Raw genomic sequence first — 25,488 nt, 5'->3', positions numbered from 1 at the left:
GTTTACTACTTCTGGTGAGGATGAGTTCAAATTTGAAGGTCACCGTACTGCTGGAAGGACCAGCAAGCAAACACGTACAAATTGCGTACTGCGGGCAGGACTTGCGATAATCTTCTGGCAGGACGTTTAGAACAAAAGACCAGTCCTTCCAGAAGAGCTTCCAGCAGGACAAAGCACCGGGCGATCTATCATTAATCCAACGCATGCCCGGTCCATGTTTTTAATTGCACACAAAAACGCGCGAGTCGGTGATCAATCAAAACCCCAGTTTCTTTTTTTCTATACTTCATTGCAATACACTTTCGCCTCTCTGTAACCGCTATAAATGTGCCTTTATTATTTTGTTTGCGAAAAGGAAATGGATATGTTTTGAATTAAATTAGTTTGATGGATTTCCCTCGCAACATTGCTTAATTACTTATTATTATCAAAGTGATTCATCACGATCATTTTTAACCGTAGTTTCTTAATTTTTTGGCTCATCGGAATGCGATTTCTAGCTTCGCCTGTTATTTCGCCTCAGTTGTGCAGATTTACAATCATGTTATTTGTCTGTGTTAACTGATTTTGAAGTGAAGTTTATTTATAAAACATAACGACTTAAAGTTTTTACGAAGCCATCATTGCAGTCGTGTCTGGCTCCGATACCGAAACCATTAGACAAAAACATATTTCACGATGCGATTACGAAACTAAAATTTTATTTGACCTGTTTTTACGGTTGAAATTCTTTTCTGGTGTCACATGGGGACCATTGAAAGCTATACCGGCGACGTAAAGATTTTTTCCTATTTCAAAGATAAGATTAGCCTTTACTCGACACCGGCAATCTGCACTAAATCGCATCCCAAAAACACGCAACGTTGGTTTTTAAAAGCGCTCGTAACATCGGGACTCACACTTATCGACACAAAAGTCGCTCGTGATTACGCTTTTTCCCATCTTTTGTGAAATGTCGCCTCCAAAGTAGGTATTAATCATGTAAAAAACATTTTTATCCGATAATCTGCACGTAATTGAATTTCGAGTACTTAAAGCTTCGGAAGACTTTTTGTAAACAAAAAAGCTTAAGGTTTTTTTTGACCGCGATTTTTGGGAAATATGGAGGTTTTTGATGTTCAGGTATTGTGACAGTGAGTAGATAACTATCAGAAACCAATGTGACAGGCTTAACCTTTTTTTACTGTGAAGGAAAACTTGAACATTTTAAAAGCTCTTGACAGGTTTTTATTTAATTTGAAATCTTTTCCCGATTGGAATTATTATCTTGAGAACTTGAGATCTTCTAGTTATGTATATTGATATCTTATCATCTAGTCTTATATTCTTCATAGACAACAAGGAGCTAAGCCAATTATAAAAAATGTTGATGCATACTGAAAAGTTACCTCAAGTGTGCGAGCTAAACTAAACCTAAGTTTAGGTGAAACATATCAAACGACATCAAAATGTATAAACTAGATGTACTTGACATTCATCATCATTACATGAAGTATTCCACATCATACTAAATCTAAGTCTGTCGCGGCCGCTCTACGCGCAAAGGAGACTGTAACACACTGAACAAACAAAGAAACACATTACAAAGCCATAAAGCAAACAACAAAGGCACCGAAGAATACGTGTTGAAACTGATCCATCATGTCTCCTTTTAAAATAACAAAAAACTCATACGATACACACAACAGATGTTTTCGAAAAAAAACCGACCCCTATCGACCCGCGTACGTAAACGCCGGCTATAATTTCTATTAAAAAAACTGTAATTTACCAAATTATCTTTCTATCGTAGACGTTTTAATGCAAATTTCGCAATCTAATGTATTAATGTGGTCAGAGTTTTGACAAATTGGAAAAGGGTCCCATCAAAAAAATGATTTAGTAATCATCTTTGAACGATTTCATTGCCCTTGTCGGTTGTACCTATTAAAGTTTAACAGATTTCCATTTTAATTTGCTAAATTTAAATAAAACTAAAATTCGGGTTATGTTCATAAAATGAAACCTATACTTATTACATTTTCCATTATTGGAGCGCTACCGAACCGCCTACACATTTTCATTACAACTTGACTCGATACATATGAAATACAACCATCAATATCGGAAAGCAAACATAATATCGACTAATAAAGAGTGAGTGAGCATATCTACATGCGAAATTCCAATTAGATTCAGAACATATGAATGTGATAAACCCACCGTTATTGGAGTCGCTTATCTACGTAATTAGAAAGGCACTAAGCTGTAACCATTTGTATTTATAATGGGAACATAAGAGTGCTGTACAATCATCTAATAGATAAGGTAAAAGCTGATGTATTTGTGATTTTGATGGGAATTCATTCGTTCGTATTGTCTTCGTCATTGTTCGCTAGTATAGGAAATATTGAATCTTTACTTACCTACTATTGGACATAAAACTCGGTAGACAATATAACTATGCGAAGATTCTTATCTCGAAAACACAATCATAGCTTTAATGCTTTTGCCCTAATCTCGGACTAATTTTATCTATCATAACAAAATGATCTATGTTAATACCTATTCATAACGGCATTATCATGTTACAAGTCGATAAAACGCATATTATGTAACTGCGTAGTACCTAATATACCTATATAAATTCTTAGTAATGCAACTTTATGGTTGTAGTAAATACCGACTTTCTTGTGCTCAAATGTATCGAGCTACTTACCAGAGCACTCACGAAAACAATCCTGAGCATAAACGGATGAAATATAAATGAGCAGTGTCGAGTGTTGCACGGGGATTAAGGGTAATGGTTGCGGTCGTTAACAGAGACATTCAAAAAATTATCCGCCACGGATCGGGCACTTTCCGCCCGCGCGGATTCGTCATAAGGGAACGGAGCCATCAAATATTCAATTTTAAAACACCCGCTAAAAGCCAAACGTCATCGTCGACGCAAACGCAGCTGGGACTTGACTATTTAGAAATTTCGCCACAGATGGGACACGCACTCCAACAGGAAAGAGATAAGAAATTGCATTAGCAAAAGTGAAAAATGTAAATGAACTTGACAACAAAAATCGTCTCGGATGTCTCGAATTACACCAGTAAACGCCGGTAGGGTGTGCCGGTGACGACGAAAAACGATTCATGTTCCATGAAAATTATTCTGTCAAGAACAAGAAAATAGCACACGGGAGTAGGAAAAATTTCATTAGCGCCAATCAAAATGACGAGGTCCAAAATGAAGCTCGCAAAGAGAGTCGTAATCACGGAGTTCAGTAGGCACCCCCTCGACGTGAGGTCTTATTAAAGGAATAATATTTACAAAACGAGACGCCTCAGAAATCCCCAAATTAAGATCTCGCCGAAACCCGCCCAACTTCCACAAAGTGGAATCATTAAATTAAAAATGTAAACTTTTCTCTTAGCAAGGTAATGGGCATCCCGATGTAGATAAATAGATGGAATAGCTGCAAAAAGGAGCATTTTCCTGTTCATTAAATTTTTTCTTCGCTTTTTTATTTCGACCCCTGGTGCTAATTTTGTTGGAATTCACGCCCCTCAGCTCCACCCGCCGGGGCTCAATCACAGAAATTTTATATCCGGAATTAAATAAGTACCCGACAGTATTACGGAGAAAATTTAATATGAGCTTATTTTGGACGAGTATCTTTGTTAATTAATCAGATATCGCATTATGAGATTTATTTTCAGTCGCCTTTCCTCAAGTTGATACTTCGCTCTACTGCTTAATAAGCTCGCGGAGATAGTCAGAAAACCCATCAAGTTGGGAAATATTGTCATCAACGGAACTTATTTCAGAGGGTGGTTTGTGTTGGTAACTCGATTGTCTATAAGATCGAGCTGTGGATACGCCGTCGGAAACGTCAGCGAGCTCGGTGGCAAATGCAATTATATCGGCTAATATGCCGTCTGCAACCGCCTTGCCACCGCCGCTGCTCCTGGCGACGCCACCCTTAACAGTTTAGAGGGGATCACTTAAAATGTAGTTAATACATTCTTGCACCTGATGTTTATTTTTATTTCTCATTGACTTGTAACTGACTCCGAAAAATAACCCAGCAGAAATCATCAACTTTTTACCGTCTTCAAAATAACATTTCTTAATCGATTAAACACTCGATCGTGAGTTGGATATTTTTCTTTTTGCTGATCGCAATATGTTCATGCTAATCAAACTCTAATGTGCCTTGTCAATTGCCAAATAACTTCCGCCTTGGCATGATATCGAATACCCTTATACGATATTGATTGGTGCAAATAAGGAAATCGAATAATTCAATGTCCGCCCCTCATTTGTTTCCCGGTCCCCCACAGCAGAGATGAAGAAATTCTTTCTGAGTTTTCGATTACTTGTCCAATTAATTTTATAGATTCATTTGTCTTAGACGCTTTGAATTATTTGCCTTCTGCAAGTATATTGCTCTTTTTGTTTGCCGCCGTATCAATTGCACTTGTAATTTTTTGTGTAAATTTGTCATTGATCTAGTTAATCAAATTATTGTTATTGGTTTCACTGACATGGCTATACATTTATTCGGATGTTTATCCCACTTTTTGCACCGACTGCGAAGGCATTTTAATAGGTTCGAAGCTCTTATAAAAAAAGCCATGCAACAAATTAGCAACTTTTCAATGACCGGTGGTGACTCTAATTCTGCATCATAAATGACTACCAGGTATTCTGTAAGATATCTACCCCTTAAGGGTATCTTTGATGAGTGGTCGATTGTTTATAGAGTCGACACGTTCTAAGTCGACCCTGCGAGGACTTCCCTAGGTCCAGGGGAGTCAACAGTTGGGTTGCTGACGAGAGGGAAAGTTCACGTCCCGTTTGTCAGCACGGCTGCCCGCACAAGTGGGTGAGTGCGGTTACTGGCTGAGCAACGCACCGGCCACTCGTGACGTAATTGGCAAGGGGGCTCATTAAACACAAGAATTTTCGCATGATGCACATGTTCACACCTCTCGAGGGTACGAGTGGTTTGATGATTGGTCACCCGATGGTATAAGGTTTATAAAAAATATTGGCAACTTTACCTGAAACGCCTGCTCGCCTGGATTTCTAAATCGCCTATTTAACATAGCCTTCAATTTGAAGCAGTGACCAAAGTGAATCAATTTAATTGTCTGTAGTCGTTTTGACCAATCACATTTGAATGGGCGATTTAATAGTGTGTCCAATTACTTCACGCAGTACGAGGATTTAAGTGCTCACCGCGGTTTTAGGCTTTATTTTGATGCACACACGGCCAGAAGGCATTAGCAAGAACTTTTTTGACAGTTGTAATTCGTAATGCGTAGAAAATTGAGCTCTATGTTGGACAACAATAGAAGTGGGGGGTGTGATTGTGTTAGTGAGACAATAAGTGGTCAAGCAAGGCGTTAGAGAATACCTATTGTTCATACCGGCGTGAGCGCACCGCGCGGGGGCGGCAGATCAAAGCCCAAAGCCGATTGACATTGAGATGTGACCACACCTTCCACCGGACGAAAGATTAGTGTGGATCTTATTGATTTATATTAGTTTTATTCTACTATTTTTCTACCTTTAATGAGAGCTCTACGTCGGAGCCTGCATAATTATTAAATTGCAGACGAGAATAAGTTCAAAAAGGTAAGCATATTATTATTAATTAGCGTGAATCATCTCTGAAGAGGCAAATGTTTGCCATCATACTTATCCGTAGGCCATTTATAAGAAAAAATAAAAGCACAGCACATCCGCAATTAAGCGTATTAGTCGCGTAATTAATTAGTCATTTATATTTTTTAAATATTTTTAAGACATTTTTCAAAAAAATCTATGACATCTGCTCTACATGTCGATTCTCGAAAAAGGGAAATGCAAATAAACACACGCTCCGGCCCCACAAAGGGAATCGCGTCACCGAGGCAAAGTGAACCGACACAGACGGACACCTCTGCGATTCCGCAATAAGCACACCCTAACGCGATGGACGCTACTCTGGAATCACTCGATATAATTATGATATAAATGTTTGTCTCTTGATTTTTGGAAATTGCCATAATAGTATAATAGACACAATAATAGATAGTATAAACAATAGACACAAATATAATATACCCTCTAGTACTATGTAGAAAGTTCTACAGTTTATTTTTGTTCCATATGGTGTTTTGATAGAAACGGCATTATTTTTAATCTTTTAAAAATATATATTTCTGCGTTTCTATATTTTGGGATTATTGAAACTGACGTTTTTAAACTCCTTCAAACTTTCGGAAAAATAACATTCGAAATCATTTGTAGAGCGACTTGAGAATGAATCGCATGAGACCACGGGTGTCAGGGCGCCGGTCCCCGGGACCCTTTACAAAATCATTTCTGTTCCATTTTCCAAAGTGAAAATTGCCCACGGACGGTCAAAGGGTTAACAATTTAGTGTTTATTTGAATTCCTTTGTTAGTTTAAAAGGCGTTAGAATGTAAACCGATCCTTTGTTGTGATTGCTGTACGTTCTGCTGAAAACATTCGCTTTAGTAGGTGTTTTGTTTACCCGCTCGCAGGTACGTTATTTGAGAATAAGAGAATCACCCTAATTGAAATGGGGTTGCTTGTTTTGTTTTTGGAACTTTGTGATGACAATTTGAAACCATGTTGCAGCTTTGAAATAGTGAATTGATTTTTGATCCATACTTATCCAACTTTCAAACTTGATGACATTAAAATATAAAAAGAAAAAAATTAAATGTATTTGAACTATCTTAAGATTATTTCAATGCATCTCATTTTATATCTTAAGGAGCTTATCAATGGCTACTGTGCTGGGTAATAACAAAAAACCAACAAAAGCTATACCGGATTTATATTCGTTTGACTGTCAATAAATGTGTTGTTTATTTTTTAATGATCTATCAGATTAATATTGAGAAGTAATTTTAAGTCTGAGCTTTTGACATTTGATAGTAACTCCTTAATTACATAGATTAATGCAAATTTTCAAACATTTTTGATGTCTGTGGCAGATTTAATCAAGGCTACCTAAGATCTTTCTAGTTTTTATACACCAACCAATAATGTCAAGTCATCCTCCCAGTCTTTTCATTCGCAACAGATGCAAAACTTTTCGTCATCGTATGCAATTGAGACCACTCAGAATGTGCAATATCAACGAAAACAGTGGAGCAAATATTCAGCTTTGTGCTCGCTTTGTGGCTCCACAGCGTGGCTCCAGCGTCAATGGGCCGCGCGGTGGGGCGCCCACGGAAGCCGCCGTCTCTTTTTGTTGGCCCAACGTTTTATCAAACATTTTAATGGCCGGCTTTATGACGCCAACAAAAGAAGCGTGCCAACAGAGGCGTTAAATCCCTTACGATTTGATGATGATCATCACGAGTTTGTCATTGGAACGATTTTGGGTCTCGTTATCGGTCATGCGTGATTCTGAGCAGATGTAGAAATCAGAGAGCCTTTGAAGTACACTCGCATGTTATTATTGGGCAGTTTAATAGAGTTCAGTCTGTCTCATAGTGTACTTATGATTAATAACTATTCTAATAACTTACCACACACGAAGCGAAGGCACGATTCTCAACAAAGTAAAAGTAGGTACCAACCACACAACCATGCTTATACAACTAAACATAAACGACTATCACATTCATTTAACATTTATCTACCATATACTTGTAAATTTATCTGTGATTTGATTGGGAATGAATCTCATAAAGAACTAAGGTGTAACCTGGAACCAAAACAACGACAACTAACATTTCACCCACAATAATGCAGTAAAATAAACACACCACTGAACATAGGCAACCGAACGTGTAAAATGTTCATGGCTCAATCAAGCATTAAAAAAAAAATTAAAGATATTTTATTAAAGTAATAACTTTGAAGGCAAATGAAATGGGACCTACCTTGAATAAATTGCGTGAAGAATATCAATAAAAATAAAATTTAAAAACAATTAAAAGAAATCACACCAATAAGCAATTTTGTAGGAAAAATAATACTGTGCATAATAATCCTGCGTTGCGGGTGTGTAGTGTGGTCTTCCAGGCTACCCCCTTAGCCTTCGAGCGACAGCGGCCGAGCCCGCCCGAACGTTTCCGAACGCAACCGAACCCGGCCGAACGAAACCGAACGCGCGGCGCGAGCTACTAGCGACATACCTGTCTGGCGCTTTCATTGACAGGCACCTGAAATGAAGAAAAAAATCGATCCAATTCGTTGAATATTTTTAAACTTTAACAAAATTTTGGCTGACTACTCGGTCACACAGATAAATTTACATGCAATGGGATCACCTACGAAGCTTATGCTAACAACGCATTAAAGACACCGTCTCCGTCCGTCATAGATTCGCAATAGTACAGTAATAAAATTGTGAAACTTGAAATATATTATAATTACAAATCAATCATCTTTTAAACGTGTTCCCTGCGACAGAAAACATGGAACAAAAAGTCAATACAAAAATTAAAAGTAAACACAAAAAAGAATAAACTGTAATGTGGCAAAAACAGTTAAAAACAACATTGCAAGATGTATTAGGACAGTTGTTAAAATACGGGGTTGTGTGGAGCTCGCCGCGATATTGTGCGCGCGCACGCGATCTCTCTCGTGTTTGCATTCACACACTGCTGCATTACAACGGTTCTTCATTCCATAGATCAAATTCAGAGCAACAACGTTATTAACCCGAACATTAAAAAATTTAAACAAATTAATAAATTTTTCTAAAGGTCGTGTTTTGATACAGGATTTACTTTTTATTTAAAAGAATTCTCTTAAAAAAAATTATACGTATTTACACGTATTTGTACGATTTAACTTCGAAATGCCCATCCTGAATCAGTTTGTCTTATAAAGTTCACTCCAACGTCTCCAACTCTATTAACCAAATATGACTGCCAAGCAATTTTACGCGATCAATTTTCGGTGAAATTACCTTACTTGACCTCCGAATTGAATTGGACAAAATTAACCAACTGCCCAATAAAATGCGATTAGTATTTAGTCAACCCCTCCCTCCGGTGGATGAATTTATTAGGTTATTGCCGGTCGAGTCACGCAAACAAAATCCTGAAATTGCATAACCAAATCAATTCCGTTAAATGGAAATCAATCCCCTTAATAACGAATCCTACTCAATATTGCATGTAGCACACACGAAAGCAATTGAAGTTTATGGAACTGCCCCCAACGTAGTAAGGACGTTGAAATGCTAATATTAATTAGGTAGTTGGATTGGAACAAAAGAGGTCACAAAAACCGGCCTAGTGCAGAATAAATTGAGGACGGCGAGCTGGGGAAGCTCGGATACACCCGATACATTTACTATGAAGTCATGATCATTATTTAATTCACGTTTAAAATTGACTTTAAAATACTTCAAACTCAATTCCTCTTGTGCGAGCTATGTAGGTAATCGTTTTATGAAAAGAGCTTTTAAGTAAACGCGTTCTTTTTTTCCATATGAGTAAGTACCCACAGTTTAAACCCTTATAAGAACGTACATTGAATAAAGTAGTCCAACGGCTCTGAATAATACGTTTCACTTTGCATGTAAAGAGACGGCATGACTATCGTTTTGTGTTATTTTTGATACGAATACATTTCTCGTGGATATTATAATCGGCGGCACTTACCACGCACACACACACGCAACAAAATCAAGTCACCTACTCGAAAAAACCAATCTATCAATATTAGGACACAAAAAAAATGCAAGTCAGTTAATAATCCCGAATCGGCAATCGACAATGGAAATAAAGTCACAGTCACTTTTTTAATAATGGCAACTCAGTTTTCTTTTTTATTGCCACCCTAGGTACGTTTGACATTTGAACTGGCTGATGACTTGGCCGCCATGATTGATCGTCGCGACCCAGTAAATGAGTGCAATTTAGCGTTTATTTTCCCTTTCTATTCAATGTTTGTTATTGTTAACTGCATAAAATTATTCCAATAAAAAACTTACAGCTTTTATTCTCATGATGGCTTATTTCATACACGTTGCTAGCCAGTGACTATTTTAAACAATGCATCGAAGTCGTGCTAATAAATCAAAACTCTCAACACGAATAATAAATATCATATTTACATACAAATTAACTGTTGAACTGTGACTGGTAGTCATTTGTCAATCTGCAATGTCATTCCAAATCCCAGAACCAGACAACAAGAATAGTTTATTTAAAAGCAACTTAAAGTTCCCAAACAATAAGGTCTGAAATAGCATCTTGTTTTCTTGCTTATTCCAAAGTTTTCTCTTGACTTTGTAATTGGAATCAGATCTGTATTGTCTCAGAAATATGTTTCAAATTCGATTTGATGCATCTTAAGAGGCTGGAGAAATGAGTGACTGCATACAATTCATCATCGGGCAAGTATCCGCCCAGCCGTAACGAATCGCTAGTAAATAAATTGACCACAAACATTTCGGTCCATTTCTTTTGAAGCCTCCAAACAATTTCCAGATTAATTAATTTACAGCCTCGACTAGTTACTGTTTTTGCTAATCTAAATAAGCTTTGGACGATGTCGATGGTATTTCGAACAAAGAAAATAATGTTGTTTTCGTTCAATGATATTTTGTAGCATTTCATTGTTAGCTCATGACTTTTAATTCTGTATAGCTTAAAATGTAGGTCAAATGCAAGTAAGTACTTGTCAGTTGAATATAAATTACATTTGACAGCTCTTAGGGCTAGATTGAAACGTCCTAGGCTAAGCAATCAATTGGTAACCGTGTGCCAGGAAGTGGGGGTCTACCAATTTATTGGGGCTGCGAACCAACGAAGCGATATCAAATTATGGACAAATAATCGGCTGTACATGATACTTTGTTATAAAGTAGCTAAATATTTTTTTAGAGAAATAAACAGTCTGCTAACATGAAAGTGATTCATATTGGTGGAGTAAGTAGTTCTTCAGAGATCTACACTAACTTGAAACTTTCATTTTCTACTGTTTTATAGTTTTAACATTTTGTTCAGACTAATTAAGTTAACCAGTAGTTAACACAATTTAACAAAAGTTATAAAAAAGCTTTAAAAAATATTTATTTAGCAACATTTTTATTTAACGCCTCTAAATTTCAATAGAGACCTTTTCTTAACTCTATGATATTTTGACACTGGTCCTAGTCTTCTTCTAATATACTTAGTTAATTAAGAAACAAAAATATATCAAAGCTCATCGGCATAATCAATTACGCTAGGGAGATGATTTGCTCAAGTGTCTAGAAACGCAGCGCTTAATTAAAATGTAGAAATAATTCCTGTGTAGTACCGCCCCACTCGCGAACCAAATTAATAATGTAAATAAAACCCCTTGTCCCTATTCCGGCCGTTTATTATTATTTACATAGAGATCACTGATCACTTTGCATTAATTTCCAGATAATAATTTTCAATCTCGAATGTCATCAACGTAAAAATGATATACATTCATGTAATATTTGCTACACGACTCCTACAAAATTAAACGCTTTATTAATTGAATATGCACAAGTAATAGCTATTATTGTGACATAACATAAATAATAAGATGACGTAATGAATTGTTTTGTTATTATCGGAATTATGTTTTCTTGCTCAAGAAACCAAGGTTTTTTACTGTTCATGTTACATGGAAAGGATAATATTGTGAAATATTTGTGTTGCGGTATTACGGTAAGCAAGCACATTAAATACCTAAATCCAAACCCTCCCGAGCCACCTGCCCTCTAAGCAAACTTTTGACACGACCTTACAAACATTTTTCGGGAAAATAATTGCGCATTTATCCTCCCGGGGCATTAATTTCCCTTCACCTGTGATTCAGCGAAGGAAACAGTCCAATTAGTACATTTCTTCGTACTTACTCAAAAGGGATAAAAAGCCAACCTTCCACAGCCCAAGCGACGCGACAAAGTTGCTAATTGTTTGTATTTTAGGTTCGTTTTCTGTGACTGCCACAGGCACAGTTCTTCTGATCAATCATAATTATCATTTAAATGGAGCAAAATTGTCCTTAAATGTCCCACGTACGTTTTAATTTATGCTAATGCATTTTAGAGCTCAAAACTTATAAACCGAACCTAACACATCGGCTAAGTGCCGGCAAATTAAGATAACAATAAAAAAAGTACTAGCAGCCGTGACCATCACGTAGTAATTATGGTATTTACTATGGTAATATAGAGTCGGAGTTTTCAGAAGTGCGTGTAGCTTTAACACGGAGTAGTCGCCGCAAAATTGCTGTGTAATTTAATAATGTCAGTCTGCGTGGAAACTCCTCGGTCGATTTTAATAGAAAAAACATTTTTACATTTGCAACAAATTTGCCGACATTAAAATAATTGGTGCGCTCATAGATACTAAATGCTGATGACATTTTTAAGTCAACTGCAATTAATTATGTGCATTGGCTAGCCTTAGCGGTCTGTAAGCGTCTTATAGCGTGCAGTGTCGCGCCGGTTTTTGTAATCCCCCTTTATTGCTGGTAGAGGACTGCGTCCTTAAATTTTCTTATTTATAATACTCCAAGAATTATTACTTCTGAATCGTTTAAGTCTTTGCGCTGTGCTTGTAATCCCGAGAGCTGAGATTAAAATGTTCTCCCACCGCTAATTAAAAGGGTAACTTTTTTACGTTAGTGATTAATCAAAACAGTCGCGTACTTACTTAATTATGGTTAAAATGTTTTGTATTGATTTTGAGATGGGTTGTGTTTTTATTTTTTGTCTGATTTGTATCATTCTATTAATAGAGAGGACCAGTTTAAATTGAAGTGGTCACATGCGATGAAGACACCTGCCCAGTGATGGTTTGTGACACTGACCTTTTTCTCGATACTTATGCAATGCAAGTGCCAGTCGGCGACGTTTTTGTGCTTGTTTCATTTCTGCTTTTTGCTCTACAGTCGCGTCGACTGGACTTTACATTACGTCATTAAGATTGGTCTTGAAATGTGTACATTATTCTGTTCCTATCGACTTGAAATGGACTGAAAAATACAATTACACATAATAAAAGATATTAAAAATTCTACAGCCGCCTTACCTGAGGGTTCAAATCAGTGCAAAAGCTCTGTTTAAAATCTAAATTAAGGTAATTGGTAAATTAATATAATAATTATTTTACTAAACTAATGCTAGATTACCTTTGGTTGCAAAAATAGAGTTCACAAAGCAACAGCCTATGGCTCTACATATGAGTCGTACTAAGTTTTGAAAACATTATTAATCTGTGTCATACTGTAGTTATACTATAATATTGTAGCATTCAATTATTGTAATTAGAAGCCGTAGAAACCCATAAAATTTTGCCTATCTGATATGATAACTGCAGTACTTAACTCGACCGTAAGTGCACAGTGAATTATGTCATATTACACGCCCTTTACACTAGATCCCCGGTCAAGCCCACTCGTTGTTATTACTTCGCTAATGGTTTTAATTACATAACATAAGCACATAATTTCTGTACCAAAAACGCAACAAGTTGATGAGCTAGATTCTAGTCTAGAACATAAATTGTGATCTAGTATACAAATGCTTGGTTTCGATTCGAATAGATACGAAAGTCTTCAAGACAGTAAGGGCAGAATAAAGGCAACAGAAGCAATTGGCCTAAGGCACCCAGTGCGTGGTCACGATTTATTGTACGTCAAACTTAATTAAATATACAGATATGAAACACTACAAGAACTTGAACGCACTTTAATGCTCAGTCATAAGGTTCAGATTCCCACAGCAACTGTTCCATCAAGTGTATACTAAAGTTGGTCGGATGGAGGCTCAACACAGTACGGTCAGGACTGTTTAAGGAAGATACTTGTCTAGAACATAGAACCAGTTACATTGAAAATGAAACTTGGTAAGGTAAGACTGTTTTCGCAGTAACTAATGTTTTGAAACTACACACGGCCGTTTCGTACCAAATGATTAAGTGGACCTCCTTTACAAGTCTTGTCATACCATACCAAGTTAATGAAACAAAAATTTCGACAATCATAAATTATTATACTAAGATAAACAAAATATTAATGATTTTATTTGAAACATGAATGAATAATGATTGATTTTTCAATCACGGTTAATATTTTCACATCAAAATTTTCACGTAACTTAGAATACGATTTGTCGAAATTTACGATTATTTACGGTTACATGTTACAAATTTGGCAGCAACGAAATGTATTCCAAAGCCAATAACTAGCTCATCATATTTCCACCGGTAACAATCTAAGTAACAATGCAGCGAAGGATTGCACCAAGACAAGGTAAATTTCGAACCGTCACACATGGTCTGATAGTGTCTAAACGGCTCCATAAAACGAATTACGTTGTTACGACTGCCAACAAATTCTACACTAAGCTCGCCGCAGCACGCGAGCGTCCGCGGACCACGATAATAACACCGCAATTATGTCAATGGACAATGCAGTCATACACTTTTTGATACCGTTAGACTAAGCTTCGACTCCATGTAGAGTCCTGATGGGATACAAAATAATGAATTCTTCCTGATGACCACAGAAATCGTATACCTAAAGCTCTGTTAGAATTTTGACCATGACTTGGTAAAAATCACAGAATTTAACGTAATTATAATAATTAAAAAGTCATTGTGATTAGTTTTTATGAAATAGATAATCTATATTAACTTAATCAGTAATCTTGGAATGCAATGCAATAAAACTTTTTGCATAGAAGCTACTAACAAGAAATAACCTGCACTGTTATTGTGAATGAATACTTTTCTTGGAAATAGGCAATAATTTTGTTAGCATAAGCAAACGTTTCGCTCATTCTCAGGCTTCCTGCATGCATCATTCCGACGATATTATTAAGACATCAAAACATAGCGAGGGGAACACGCCTCAATTTGTATAATTCAGGAAATCGTACGTTGTGATTTTAGTAAAAGGTTTTATTTCCCTACTATTTGCGTGACCCGCTTTACTTGATTTCAACAAACATTACTTATATCGTAGTTAATATTGCATTATTGATTTGATAATCATTAATGTCAATCTCCTAAAATTATCCAAATGTAATCTGACGTGCCGATTCTCCATTCGTATATAATTAATTAAGCCACCAAGTGTATGATTAAAACAATCATGCATGACTGTGTGTTGAACAGGTATGTTTATCTGTTAATCAACAAAATATAATTGACTTTCGTCACGTAAAATCTAATCGTAGACATTCAAACGAACCAAATAAAAATAATACGGATATAAATAATTCATTGTAACAATCAAATATTGGACGATAAGTTATAAAATGTAATATTAAAAACAGAAGAAAGTGAAGAATCGGTCAGTGGTTCGCCGAACGTAACCGCGGTGTGTACTCGGAATTATTCACTGTTGAATTGACACGAAGAGCTAGCGGCTAGTTACGAAACCGCAATAATTAAAACTGTTAACGAATGAAAAAATACCTGAGAATTCTGATTGCCAGATAAAGCAGCACGATTGTCTTGGGTTGCATATTGAAAAAACATGCAACAGAGATAAGGCGTTACATGCTTGAGTGAGTTAAAGGCATCGCGGGTGAACACCAGCTAATTGCATTTCCTACTGTGTTACTACATTGGTGCATAACGAGTGCACTATTGCCGACACTCACAACGGTTCATTTTTGATAAAACTTCGCTTTTAATCTATGATAGATCTAGGCATCTGATAAGTTGTTTTTGCAAACGAAAATTATACCTATTCAAACTGGACGCTTAACTGATCAATTTGATCGCATGCAGGTTCTAAATTTTTATTACCGCTCTGTAAATATGTTTGCGGAATTTAATCTATGGAAGGGTGAACGACTACAGACTGCTGAATTACAAAAGAAAAATTAAGTAGAGTGGTGCACCATTTTGATACCGAGTGGTTGTGCTACCACTAATCTGTAAATATGACACGACTTTTTAAATTACGGATGGAGCACTGTTTCTAACAAAATCTAAATTTAAGAAAATGCTATTAGCCATTTTAGTAGGGGAGCACGGTAAATTTTATCTGCAACAATCAAATCTTCTTGCAGTTATTCTGCCTTGACAGGTACCAATTTGTACACTTCATTTTCATGACAAAGCATTGGCCACGCTGAATGGTAAATTGAAATTTCCGTTGTTTTAACTTCGCCCGTCATGATTCGTGATTCCTGTTTCTATTTATAGTAAGTTGAAATCTATCTAATTTAATTCAGAGCTAAATGTCTCGAGTTATCACAAAATTTACAAATATTTACAATCAGATAGTAATAATAGTACCTACCTACATGAGTTTAAGTTATTTGACACTGTAATTAAACACAATTAATAACACGTCATTGGAAGCAAAAATGAATACGGATGCATTTGATCAGAGAATTACATTCGTAACTTGTGACAGAAACACTCAAATACTAGGTATCTAAAGCGAGTAATGTGCATCCATTGCAGACAATATGACTCTCGCACTATCTCCTTACGGAAGTTGAATTACCGTATCAAGCTATTTCTTGAACAAACAACCTCCATTGTACTACCTTGTCGCACTCATCCTGAGTACTTTTGCTGGCACCTTTGTGCTTACCCTAAAGTTCATAATGCTTATGTTTGTTTTGTCACTTACTCCGTTTGAAATCATGAATGGACACATTTGATTCTAGAATTCTCGTTCGTGACGCAGCACGATATTGATTTATCTTTCACGATACCATCGTGCAGTAATAAGCAAGCTTACACGTAATATTTGACGGCTGTAAATTTCCCAAATTAGAAGCGGAGCGGTACCTTTGTTACCAAGCCACAGTGATTAGTGTAACAGAGGTTCTATTCATAAATTTTCTCATATAAATGATAAGAGTGAACACACGGATCAGCCCACCGGCAGAGCAGGATGTATCTGTAATCTTGTTTGCTGAGAACCAGAGGATGTGTTTATACCTCATTACAGGCCTTCGTTTTAAAGAGGACACATACTTAAACTAGTACAAACATAATGTACGTAATAAAATGGATTTCATATGTACTTAAAACTCAACGGTACATCTCATAATTTTAACAGATAAGACTACGATTTACACATTTTTAACAAATTATGTTCTATTTTACCAAAACCACAACTCAAATTCAATTCATTATTTAGCTAGTATAATAATTAGTCATTATTATCTGTATAATTTGAGTCTGCTACAAAAAATCTAAATTGCATGTCCGTATTCAAAATTTCAAAAACACATTAACTGAGAGTATAATTAGCAATCAGATGTTACTTATACAACTTTTCAACCCCTATTTTAGCGATAAAAGATTATCTCTATCTTTTTCCCAACTCTAATCTAGCGCTCTACAAAATCATCAGATTTGGTTGAGCGTCAAAACCAACCAAGATAAGAGACGGTGCTCATGATAATAGTATTTATTCCAGTACATTGAAATATTTCATTCATTTCATTCCATCATACCAATCAGGTTTTGAAATTAGATCCGTTAAGTAGGTAGTTCGGGCCCAGCTAGGCGATGTTTACGCGGACATAGCTAACGACCAATTGCTAGAACCGCATAATACATTCGTACGAGCGCACACAATTACAACGCCGTGGACAATAGAGATATCTGATTCGACCGATGCATATGTATAGGAATTTTAATTGGAAATATGAGCGAATGTTGCTTTGTTATGTTGTGATTTAGAACAGTTTCTATCCTGCACTGCAGATTTTAGATACGTACACTTTATTGACTCGTATTACCATACGTAACGAGCTGTAATTAGGTGAAAAAGCACTGACTGATTTCAATCCATTATTTCCTTGATAGTTCAAATAGTAAAAAACTCGCCGAGCGCGTGTCGACAGAGCATTACCTAATAAAGGAGTATTTATTGCTCGCTATGGGTAGTAAAAATATTGGTATGGATTTAAAAACAACGTAAAGCTACCAGTATTTACATATTTGATTCGCTTTTTTCATTAATTCATGACTATTAAAAATTACTTGATTGTCGGTTCTTTTTGAAGAGGATGCTTATTGATCCATCCCTCTCGAAAAGGGAAAAAATATGGCTGTCAAATTAAAACAAAATTAACAGCGAGTCAATTACTTCCGAAACAAAATGAGGTATGTCTGTTATAAAATATGCGAGCCAAGGGTTGGCGAATTTCTTTCCAGCTCTGTACATTTATTTAATTAATTACATTCTTATGTTTGGGGGCCGTCCGAATGTCCGGATACTTAGAATACTTTTTTGGCGTGCCCGACTCGGACTGGTCGATAAAATGTGGCTCTGTATAATGATATTCGCCAAATGGGATCCACATTGACAAATTGAGTAATGTATTTTTTTCTATAATTGTTATCTGAACAGCTGGAAAATTACCTCTAATCACTATTACTAAAACCTTTGGTACTAGTAGCTACTCTTAATATGATTGTCAGTAGAACAAGGTCAAGTTTCAGAAGACTAAATCTAAGTATTACAGATTCAAACTGATATCTCTCTAAGTATTTGCCATTGAACTAGGACTAATTATACTTATTAAACTCTACAAAACTTAAAATAAACTAAAGTGTGGACTATATCTACACTGCAATTACAGAAAAAAGATTTTAGCATGAGAAATGTGAAACGTATGCTTTCTGTTCCGACTAAAATTAAAAGAACACAGACGCAAATTTGATTAGGGTCCAACACAAAACATGAAAGCAGACGTATATTTACAAATATAGTGAAATTAAAAAGTGCAGATTGGAAGGGGTCATATTACGAGTCACTTCGCAACAATTTCGCTTGTAATTATGTTAGTCTCTCAAAAATAGGGTTGGTTTGTTGCCTTCGACGAAATTAGAAGTGGCATTTGATTTATTAATTATTATTTCTGACATTCTAAATCATTTATACAATGAAATTATAATGAACCTCAACCAATACTGAATGTAGGTATTGATACTATCAATACTCTTAAAACAAAAAAATCAATTTTAAAAGACTAAAGAGTAGAACCTTTTAGACAGAAAAAATATCTAAAGCTATACCGAAATTTAACTGCCCAAAAATATTGAAGAAGTCGACAAACATTGGGTCACACTGTAGCGAGCAATTTGGACGTGTCGAATCGATTCGCAGCTCTACTACCCGCCCAGTGCTAAAAACACGCACAAAAATAGAAAAAAATAAAAGTGCAAAATCATATCGCTGTTACATCTCGAATGGGTCTTTTTATTTCAATTTTCGAGGGTTCGGTAATCGTTCGGTACGAACTCTATTATTCGGGTCCCGTTCGATTGTGACGTAAGCATATTCGACACTCAAAGCCCGTTTGTTATTAGAGTAATAATGTATATCATAACGTATTCATATCTGTTATCTGAATGAATGCCAATTTCAAGCACTTTGTATTCGTAAGGTATAAAAATACGTATCATCGTTATTTTTTTTTTCGTTATGGCTTTATTTACTGAGTATAATTATTAAAATATGTTTTTGTTGCACAACATTATTTATTACTTTAAAGTAGGGTAACAGAGTTGAGCTACATTCAATAACTGAATCAGTATGTATAATTGTACAGTAAGTTATATTTATTGCCCGTTTTTCAATCTAAAATACACATTTCATGAACAACTTCATAAAATAATAATGTCTAGACCAGAAGATCATTCATAGATTACTCAACCGGAGAACTTAAAACTAATCGTAGCATTAAATACGTCCAAGTCACGCACAAGTAAAGTAATAATCTGGTAAAACTCAGTAACAAAAACGATTTATTATTCCTTTCTTAACATCGTATTACGTCAGTTTCTATTTACCTCAAAATGTTTCATTTGCATAATAGCTTTTTTTCCCGCCATTACTATTTACGTTAATATTCTGATTCGTTATAACTGGGGTCGCACGCACATAAAACATAAAGACAATCTGTATGTGGTGGCCATTTATGTAAATAAATCCACGATACTCTGCTATTATGAAAATTGTACAAACGGGAGTGGTTCGTATTTACATTTTTGTTTAGGCGTGGCATGAATCCAGGAAATAGTATAATTTAGTCACAGTGATGAAAATTACTTTTATTACTAAACAAACATGGTCTTGTCAGAACGCTTTCTACGTTCAAACTTAGAATTATGTTTAATTAAATAAGCGCTGTTTAAAATCCGCATCCCAAAAGGTACAAGAGTGCAAACATAATAACAATTTCAGTTCATTTAATCAACAAAACATCAAAAAGCGATAAGCTCTATTAAGAGTCCGATAGAATTTCTCATTTCATTCGTCTTAAGTCGTCAGAACGGAGTGCGGCCGTCGTCGGTGGTGTTATTAACGCGTCCAAATAATTACAGGGCACATCAATCAGAGGCATATGCAGATAGAGCGTTTTGTGCGAGTCAGCGCGCAGTCGGCCCACTGTGCAACCCTTTCTTTGATATCTAAAATGATATTTCGAATGGATTTATTAAAACACTTTTGTAATTGTAGTGTAGTGATGGGATGTGTGTATCGATGACACATTACGACTATAATTTATAGGCACTTTTATCGCCAATATGTTTTACTGCCGTAGATTGTATTTTTTACAACTTCACAGTGTTATTGTACTAACTTTATTATGATTACATAGTAACAGGTAACAGGCGGTAAAGGCAGACGAGACTGATCAGTCAGTTGTAGGGTGGGGTCACACTATCGATAAAGCGTAACCCAACGAACCTTTTCCACGATTCACCTCAGTATACAATGATTGGCATATTTCGTGTAGAACGCCTCAAATTGACCGCAATTAAAAGAACAATGACGAGTTTCAATTCCCCAAACCTAATTTCCGACGATGCAAACGTGTAACTAACCGAAATATAACGCTTTTATAAATAAATTAACCGCGTTTTAATTTACTTACAGCGCCGTCTTGTTTTGTCCGTTTGTTGGTGTAACTTTAATATACATTTTGGTATTAGGTAGGTATAGGTAGTCATTCAATAATTTTCTTTAAAAAATGCTTAAGTCGATTTTTCTTTCTCTGTCGAATAAGAAAAAGAAAATTTGTAGGGTTGGTGGTTTTACAGACAGATAAGTTGCCTATTAGACTCTCTCGACTGAGAGGTTCTTAGTTGAATTCCCAATGAGTTGCTATATTTGAAGTTATATTGATCCTCTAATCTAGTTGCGTAATCAAACCGTGTACAATAATAACCATCGCTTAACAAAATCTTCCGACTGCAACGTAATGACTACTCTAATCTTTGAAAATAATAAATTAGCATTTGGCCCTGACGAAGCGATGTGGTCACCGCTATTGGGGCACGCGTCAATGTAGACTGACATCTTTACCCATCATCATCACATTACATGACCGCAAGTTCATAAGTACCCACAGATCACCCCCACCCCGACAAACTAAACCCTAACACCAACGCAATAAAGCCCACTTCATCCAACACGATCCATTTGAAACGAATCGCTATTAGCTATTGATGTTACTCTGTCTTTGAAAGCAGCCTAATTAAGTTTTTTTACGCTATAGAAATTTATTATTGATTGACAGATGGCGCTAGCGGCGACTTAAAATGGATAAGTTACTTAGAATACGATTATTGATTATTCTACATCGAATGTTTATTAATATTTTAGATATGACAGGCGCATTTAAGCTATTTGAGAAACATTTTTAGTTTCTCTATTCATATTGTTCATACGATAATACACTTATTGGTCCGTAACTAACAGATTATTGTTTTCTTCAACAATATTTTCGAATAGGTAGTGTTTTATTATGGTAGCAAATCCTAAATTAACAAAAATAAGAATATTATTAATACTTATTAAATCCTGGCCTTGTGGTTTGAGCACCCGGACTAGAATGCCAGCTGCAGCTGCAGGTTTGATTTTTGCTAGGGACAAGAGTTTTTACATTTATTTAGGTTTATCTCTATTTAGATACAAGTTTGATTATCTAGCCTAGCAGCCATAGCAAAAGCTGTGCTTAATCGGGGGGTGTGATTATAGATATATTAATGACATGATTGTTATGCAAAATGCATTCGGTCAACAGCCGATGGTCATAATGACGCGGGTGACGTGTGCCGCACGACAACGCGTGAGAGCATCGCAGACGGAATCATAAAGAATCCATCAACATCAGCGCAACTCTGATCACGAAATCCGCCATCAATCATAAACATCCGAAAGGATTAAAATCTACGTTGCACCTTCTCGAGTACCCTTGTTTTTCTCTAACCCGTAAATACTGAGGGGCGTAAGTATCGCCGAGGGGCGGTAAATATTATCAGGGGGATGAGAGGGGGGTGGGGGCACTATCCCTTATCGCGAGCGTTACCCTCGGCGGCCGCTAGACCGCCAAAATGTGGGGCAAATCGATTCCTCTGCCCCATTTTTGTGCATCTGGACCACTATCGATTTTCCACATGCATTCCGGAATCGATATCAAAGTGGAAACCGCGCGCTGTTGTTACGATTAATTATCTACGTTTCGATTTAAATTGCATATTAAAATATAGTACGTAGCATACAATTTAATACGACAAGCGATATATAGCTTTGTGCCAAATATTTTCCATTTACAAACAAATAACAAGTTGCATTACGCCTACAGATGTACATGATTATATTAGCTTTACTAAAAATGGAAACTTGATAATTTCATTTATAATAGCACTAGTAACTGCTACGAAATCACTTTTACACAAACAGCACTTAATCGTTTCTTGTTTTAAGTGAAATAATGGCGTATTAAACTATGATTTACACTTCGGGCCCATAAAGGTTCTACAAAGTAATTTGATTGCGTCGATTATTGTCCCTTGAAATGTGTCCGAGGACGAAATGTATTTTATATTAGTTGTAAATTAATTTTAATTGGATTGAGGCGCGCGGTCCTGGCCTTCGCGCCAACCTTGAAAAAATAAAATGGTATCTTTTGCATACAGACCTCAGTCCGCCACATAAACATTTTGTTTAAAGACATTTAAAAGCGTCAAAACACATTACAATCATATATTACGTTATCTTTTTAAAGTTGTATACCTCCCAAAATATTAACGAACGAAACAGACATTACAACAGACAAGATTTCATGCCCAAACCCTTGATTTCATAATTTTGATTAGTTTCGTCATCAGACGGCATGAGTCATGATGCAAAGAGCTTTGGTATTACGATGATAAAAGACGATCTCTATCTAGAGACTAATTTTCAATCATTCAAAGACAGCTCTACTAAGATAAATCTCTGTCAAACAGTTGATTTTAGTAACTTTGTGACGAGTTTTGTCATAACAATCGTGAGCTTTTTTTATTGGCAAAAGCTTTAAAGCTCTGGTGTAGGTTGAACCACTATATCTTCAAGAAAAGTATTTATACTGATATTAAGACTAATTAGAAACCTTTGGGATGTCTATCAACACCAACATTGTATAAAATACAATCTGATTAAAAATAAGACAATTCGTTCGTAAAACCATAAAACGCAATTTACTATCTTTTAACTTTCAACCTCCGCACATTTGATACTCGCCTACTACGGGTTTTATTGATTCCTTTTAAATTGTTGCAAATGTTTTATTGGCTTTTATTATAAACCGTATATCAGCGTTTAACGAGCAGGGCCGGGGCTTAAGTAGCCCTTATCTCATTTTGTTGCTTTGTTGTAAACGTTGCGATTTGTTTGCGTGCTGGTGCTAACCCAGGAACGTTGACTTGCCAGGCAAATTGGCCTATCTCCATAATGCTAGTACAGACTATCTGTGGGATCGGCAAGATTACCTTTGTGATTAGGAAAACAGACTTGTACTCCTTCAAAATTTTAATTTAAAGTAGTCCAAGCAACTCGAACTTAAAACTGTTATAGAGATATAGTAAAGCTTTTTATTTACAGTCTTGATTTTGTAAATGGGTCGTTTTAAGTCAACGAATTCAAAAAAATAACTTCATAATTAATAAATATATTATTATATTACGTTCACAAAATCAGGAAGATAGCGCAATTTGTGTAATGATGATGTTTTACGTTATAATTTCTTGGACACAAAACAAAAATGTCACTCATTGATTGTTATTCTAGTATAAAAAAAAACTATAATGATTAGTCATGTGTGCCAGAATTTTCTTTGTTCGGTTGACAGTAATTCAGTGCAGATTGAAGAAAAAACAAATGATCAATTAAAAGATCTACTATCAATGTGGTATAAAGGTTATAAGACAGATACGAGACGCCGTTTAGCCAGTAATCAAGAGACACTAAAATAACTGTTTACTGATGAGAAGCTGCTATCAACAGCGTTAGACAATTAAATTTGTTAGAACGAATCGATACGGGATCATGGGAAACGCCGGCAAAACCGCTTCAATGGTATCAGTTTGTGAATTAGTTAATTGTGCGAAAGATTTTTCTTGTCGCCACTGTCGAGACGTTGATTTATATAATAACTCTATCGGCCATGTTCCCGAACAATGGTACAAGTTAAGTGACTACTGTCAGCAAACACTAATTTGTTAAACTTGCTAGATTTCAAGAGATAATATCTACAACTTTATGCCTGCTATATAAAAAAATATACAAAACCTTGTGTACAGTTAGCACATCAGATTATATTTTTTTGTTGCAAAATATAACTATTATAACTTACTAGCTTTTGCCCGCGGCTTCACCAGCGTGAAATTTAGTTTGTCACAGATAGTCATAAATTATTATAACCTATATGTTATTTTGGGTTATAAACAATAATACTGTAAAGTTTCATCAAAATCCGTTCAGTATTTTTTATGTGAAAGAGTAACAAACATGTTAACATCCAAACATCCACACATACTTTCGCATTTATAATATTAGTAGGATATACAAAACCTTGTAAAGTTAGCACATACATTTTTTTTTTTGTGAAATATAACTATTATAACTTATAGATTATTGTACCTTGTAACGTTAACTCTACCCGTGAATGTTTAATTATTAGTTTTAAAAATCCTGTATGTTATTTTTTGTGCTTGAAACAAACGTAATAAGATTTTAATTGAAAAAAAAAATACAATGAATATTGTGCATTTCGTTTTCTCAATAAAAAAATGTAGAGTTCTTGTTTCCACACTTTAAAATTAAACAAGGCAAGGCTTATTTTTGATTTATGGTCTGCTCACCTGTTTATATTGTTACCGTTCATAATTTTTATTGATAATCGAACTGTGCGCAATCAATAAAACATAATTTTCTTTTAATTGTTAAGATATTATTTCTCTGGCAATTAATGTCAGATGAGATTCACACAATAGCGAGCTGCGCGCGGCAAAAAAGACATTCCCGTATTTCCGCCTACCATTGTGTTAATACTTATCTGCATTGGATTAATAACCATGCATATAGCTTTGTGTACAGCTAGAAAAAAAAAAGCATTTTCTCTTTAGAACGCAAACTACGTGTTGAAACAATTGAATAATGACGCATGCTTGAATGATTCATTTGTATTTTTAACTAACCGTAATACCTATTTTCCATGTTATAAAAACTTAATCCAAATTATGTTT

At 35.6% G+C, this 25,488-nt stretch overlaps 1 protein-coding gene across 9 annotated transcripts in view; it reads right to left on the bottom strand.

Annotated features, from left to right (window-relative positions):
- Nucleotides 1-25,488, bottom strand: part of dac (dachshund family transcription factor) — a 160,778-nt gene that overhangs the window by 126,891 nt on the left and 8,399 nt on the right. For 5 of the 9 annotated variants that reach the window (XM_028322099.1, XM_028322101.1, XM_028322100.1 and 2 more), the window contains exon 2: nucleotides 8,140-8,166. The exons of the other annotated variants lie outside the window; for them this stretch is intronic. In XM_028322099.1, coding sequence (XP_028177900.1) covers nucleotides 8,140-8,166 — 27 coding nt within the window. The remainder of the gene's footprint in view (nucleotides 1-8,139; nucleotides 8,167-25,488) is intronic. 9 annotated transcript variants of the gene reach the window in all.

This window comes from Ostrinia furnacalis, unplaced genomic scaffold (genome assembly GCF_004193835.3).
Source record: "Ostrinia furnacalis isolate ACB-3 unplaced genomic scaffold, ASM419383v2 OfSCF7594, whole genome shotgun sequence".
NCBI classification, from domain to species: Eukaryota; Metazoa; Arthropoda; class Insecta; order Lepidoptera; family Crambidae; genus Ostrinia; species Ostrinia furnacalis.
Note: the sequence above shows the minus strand (reverse complement) of the source record. Positions and strands in the feature narration are given on the sequence as shown.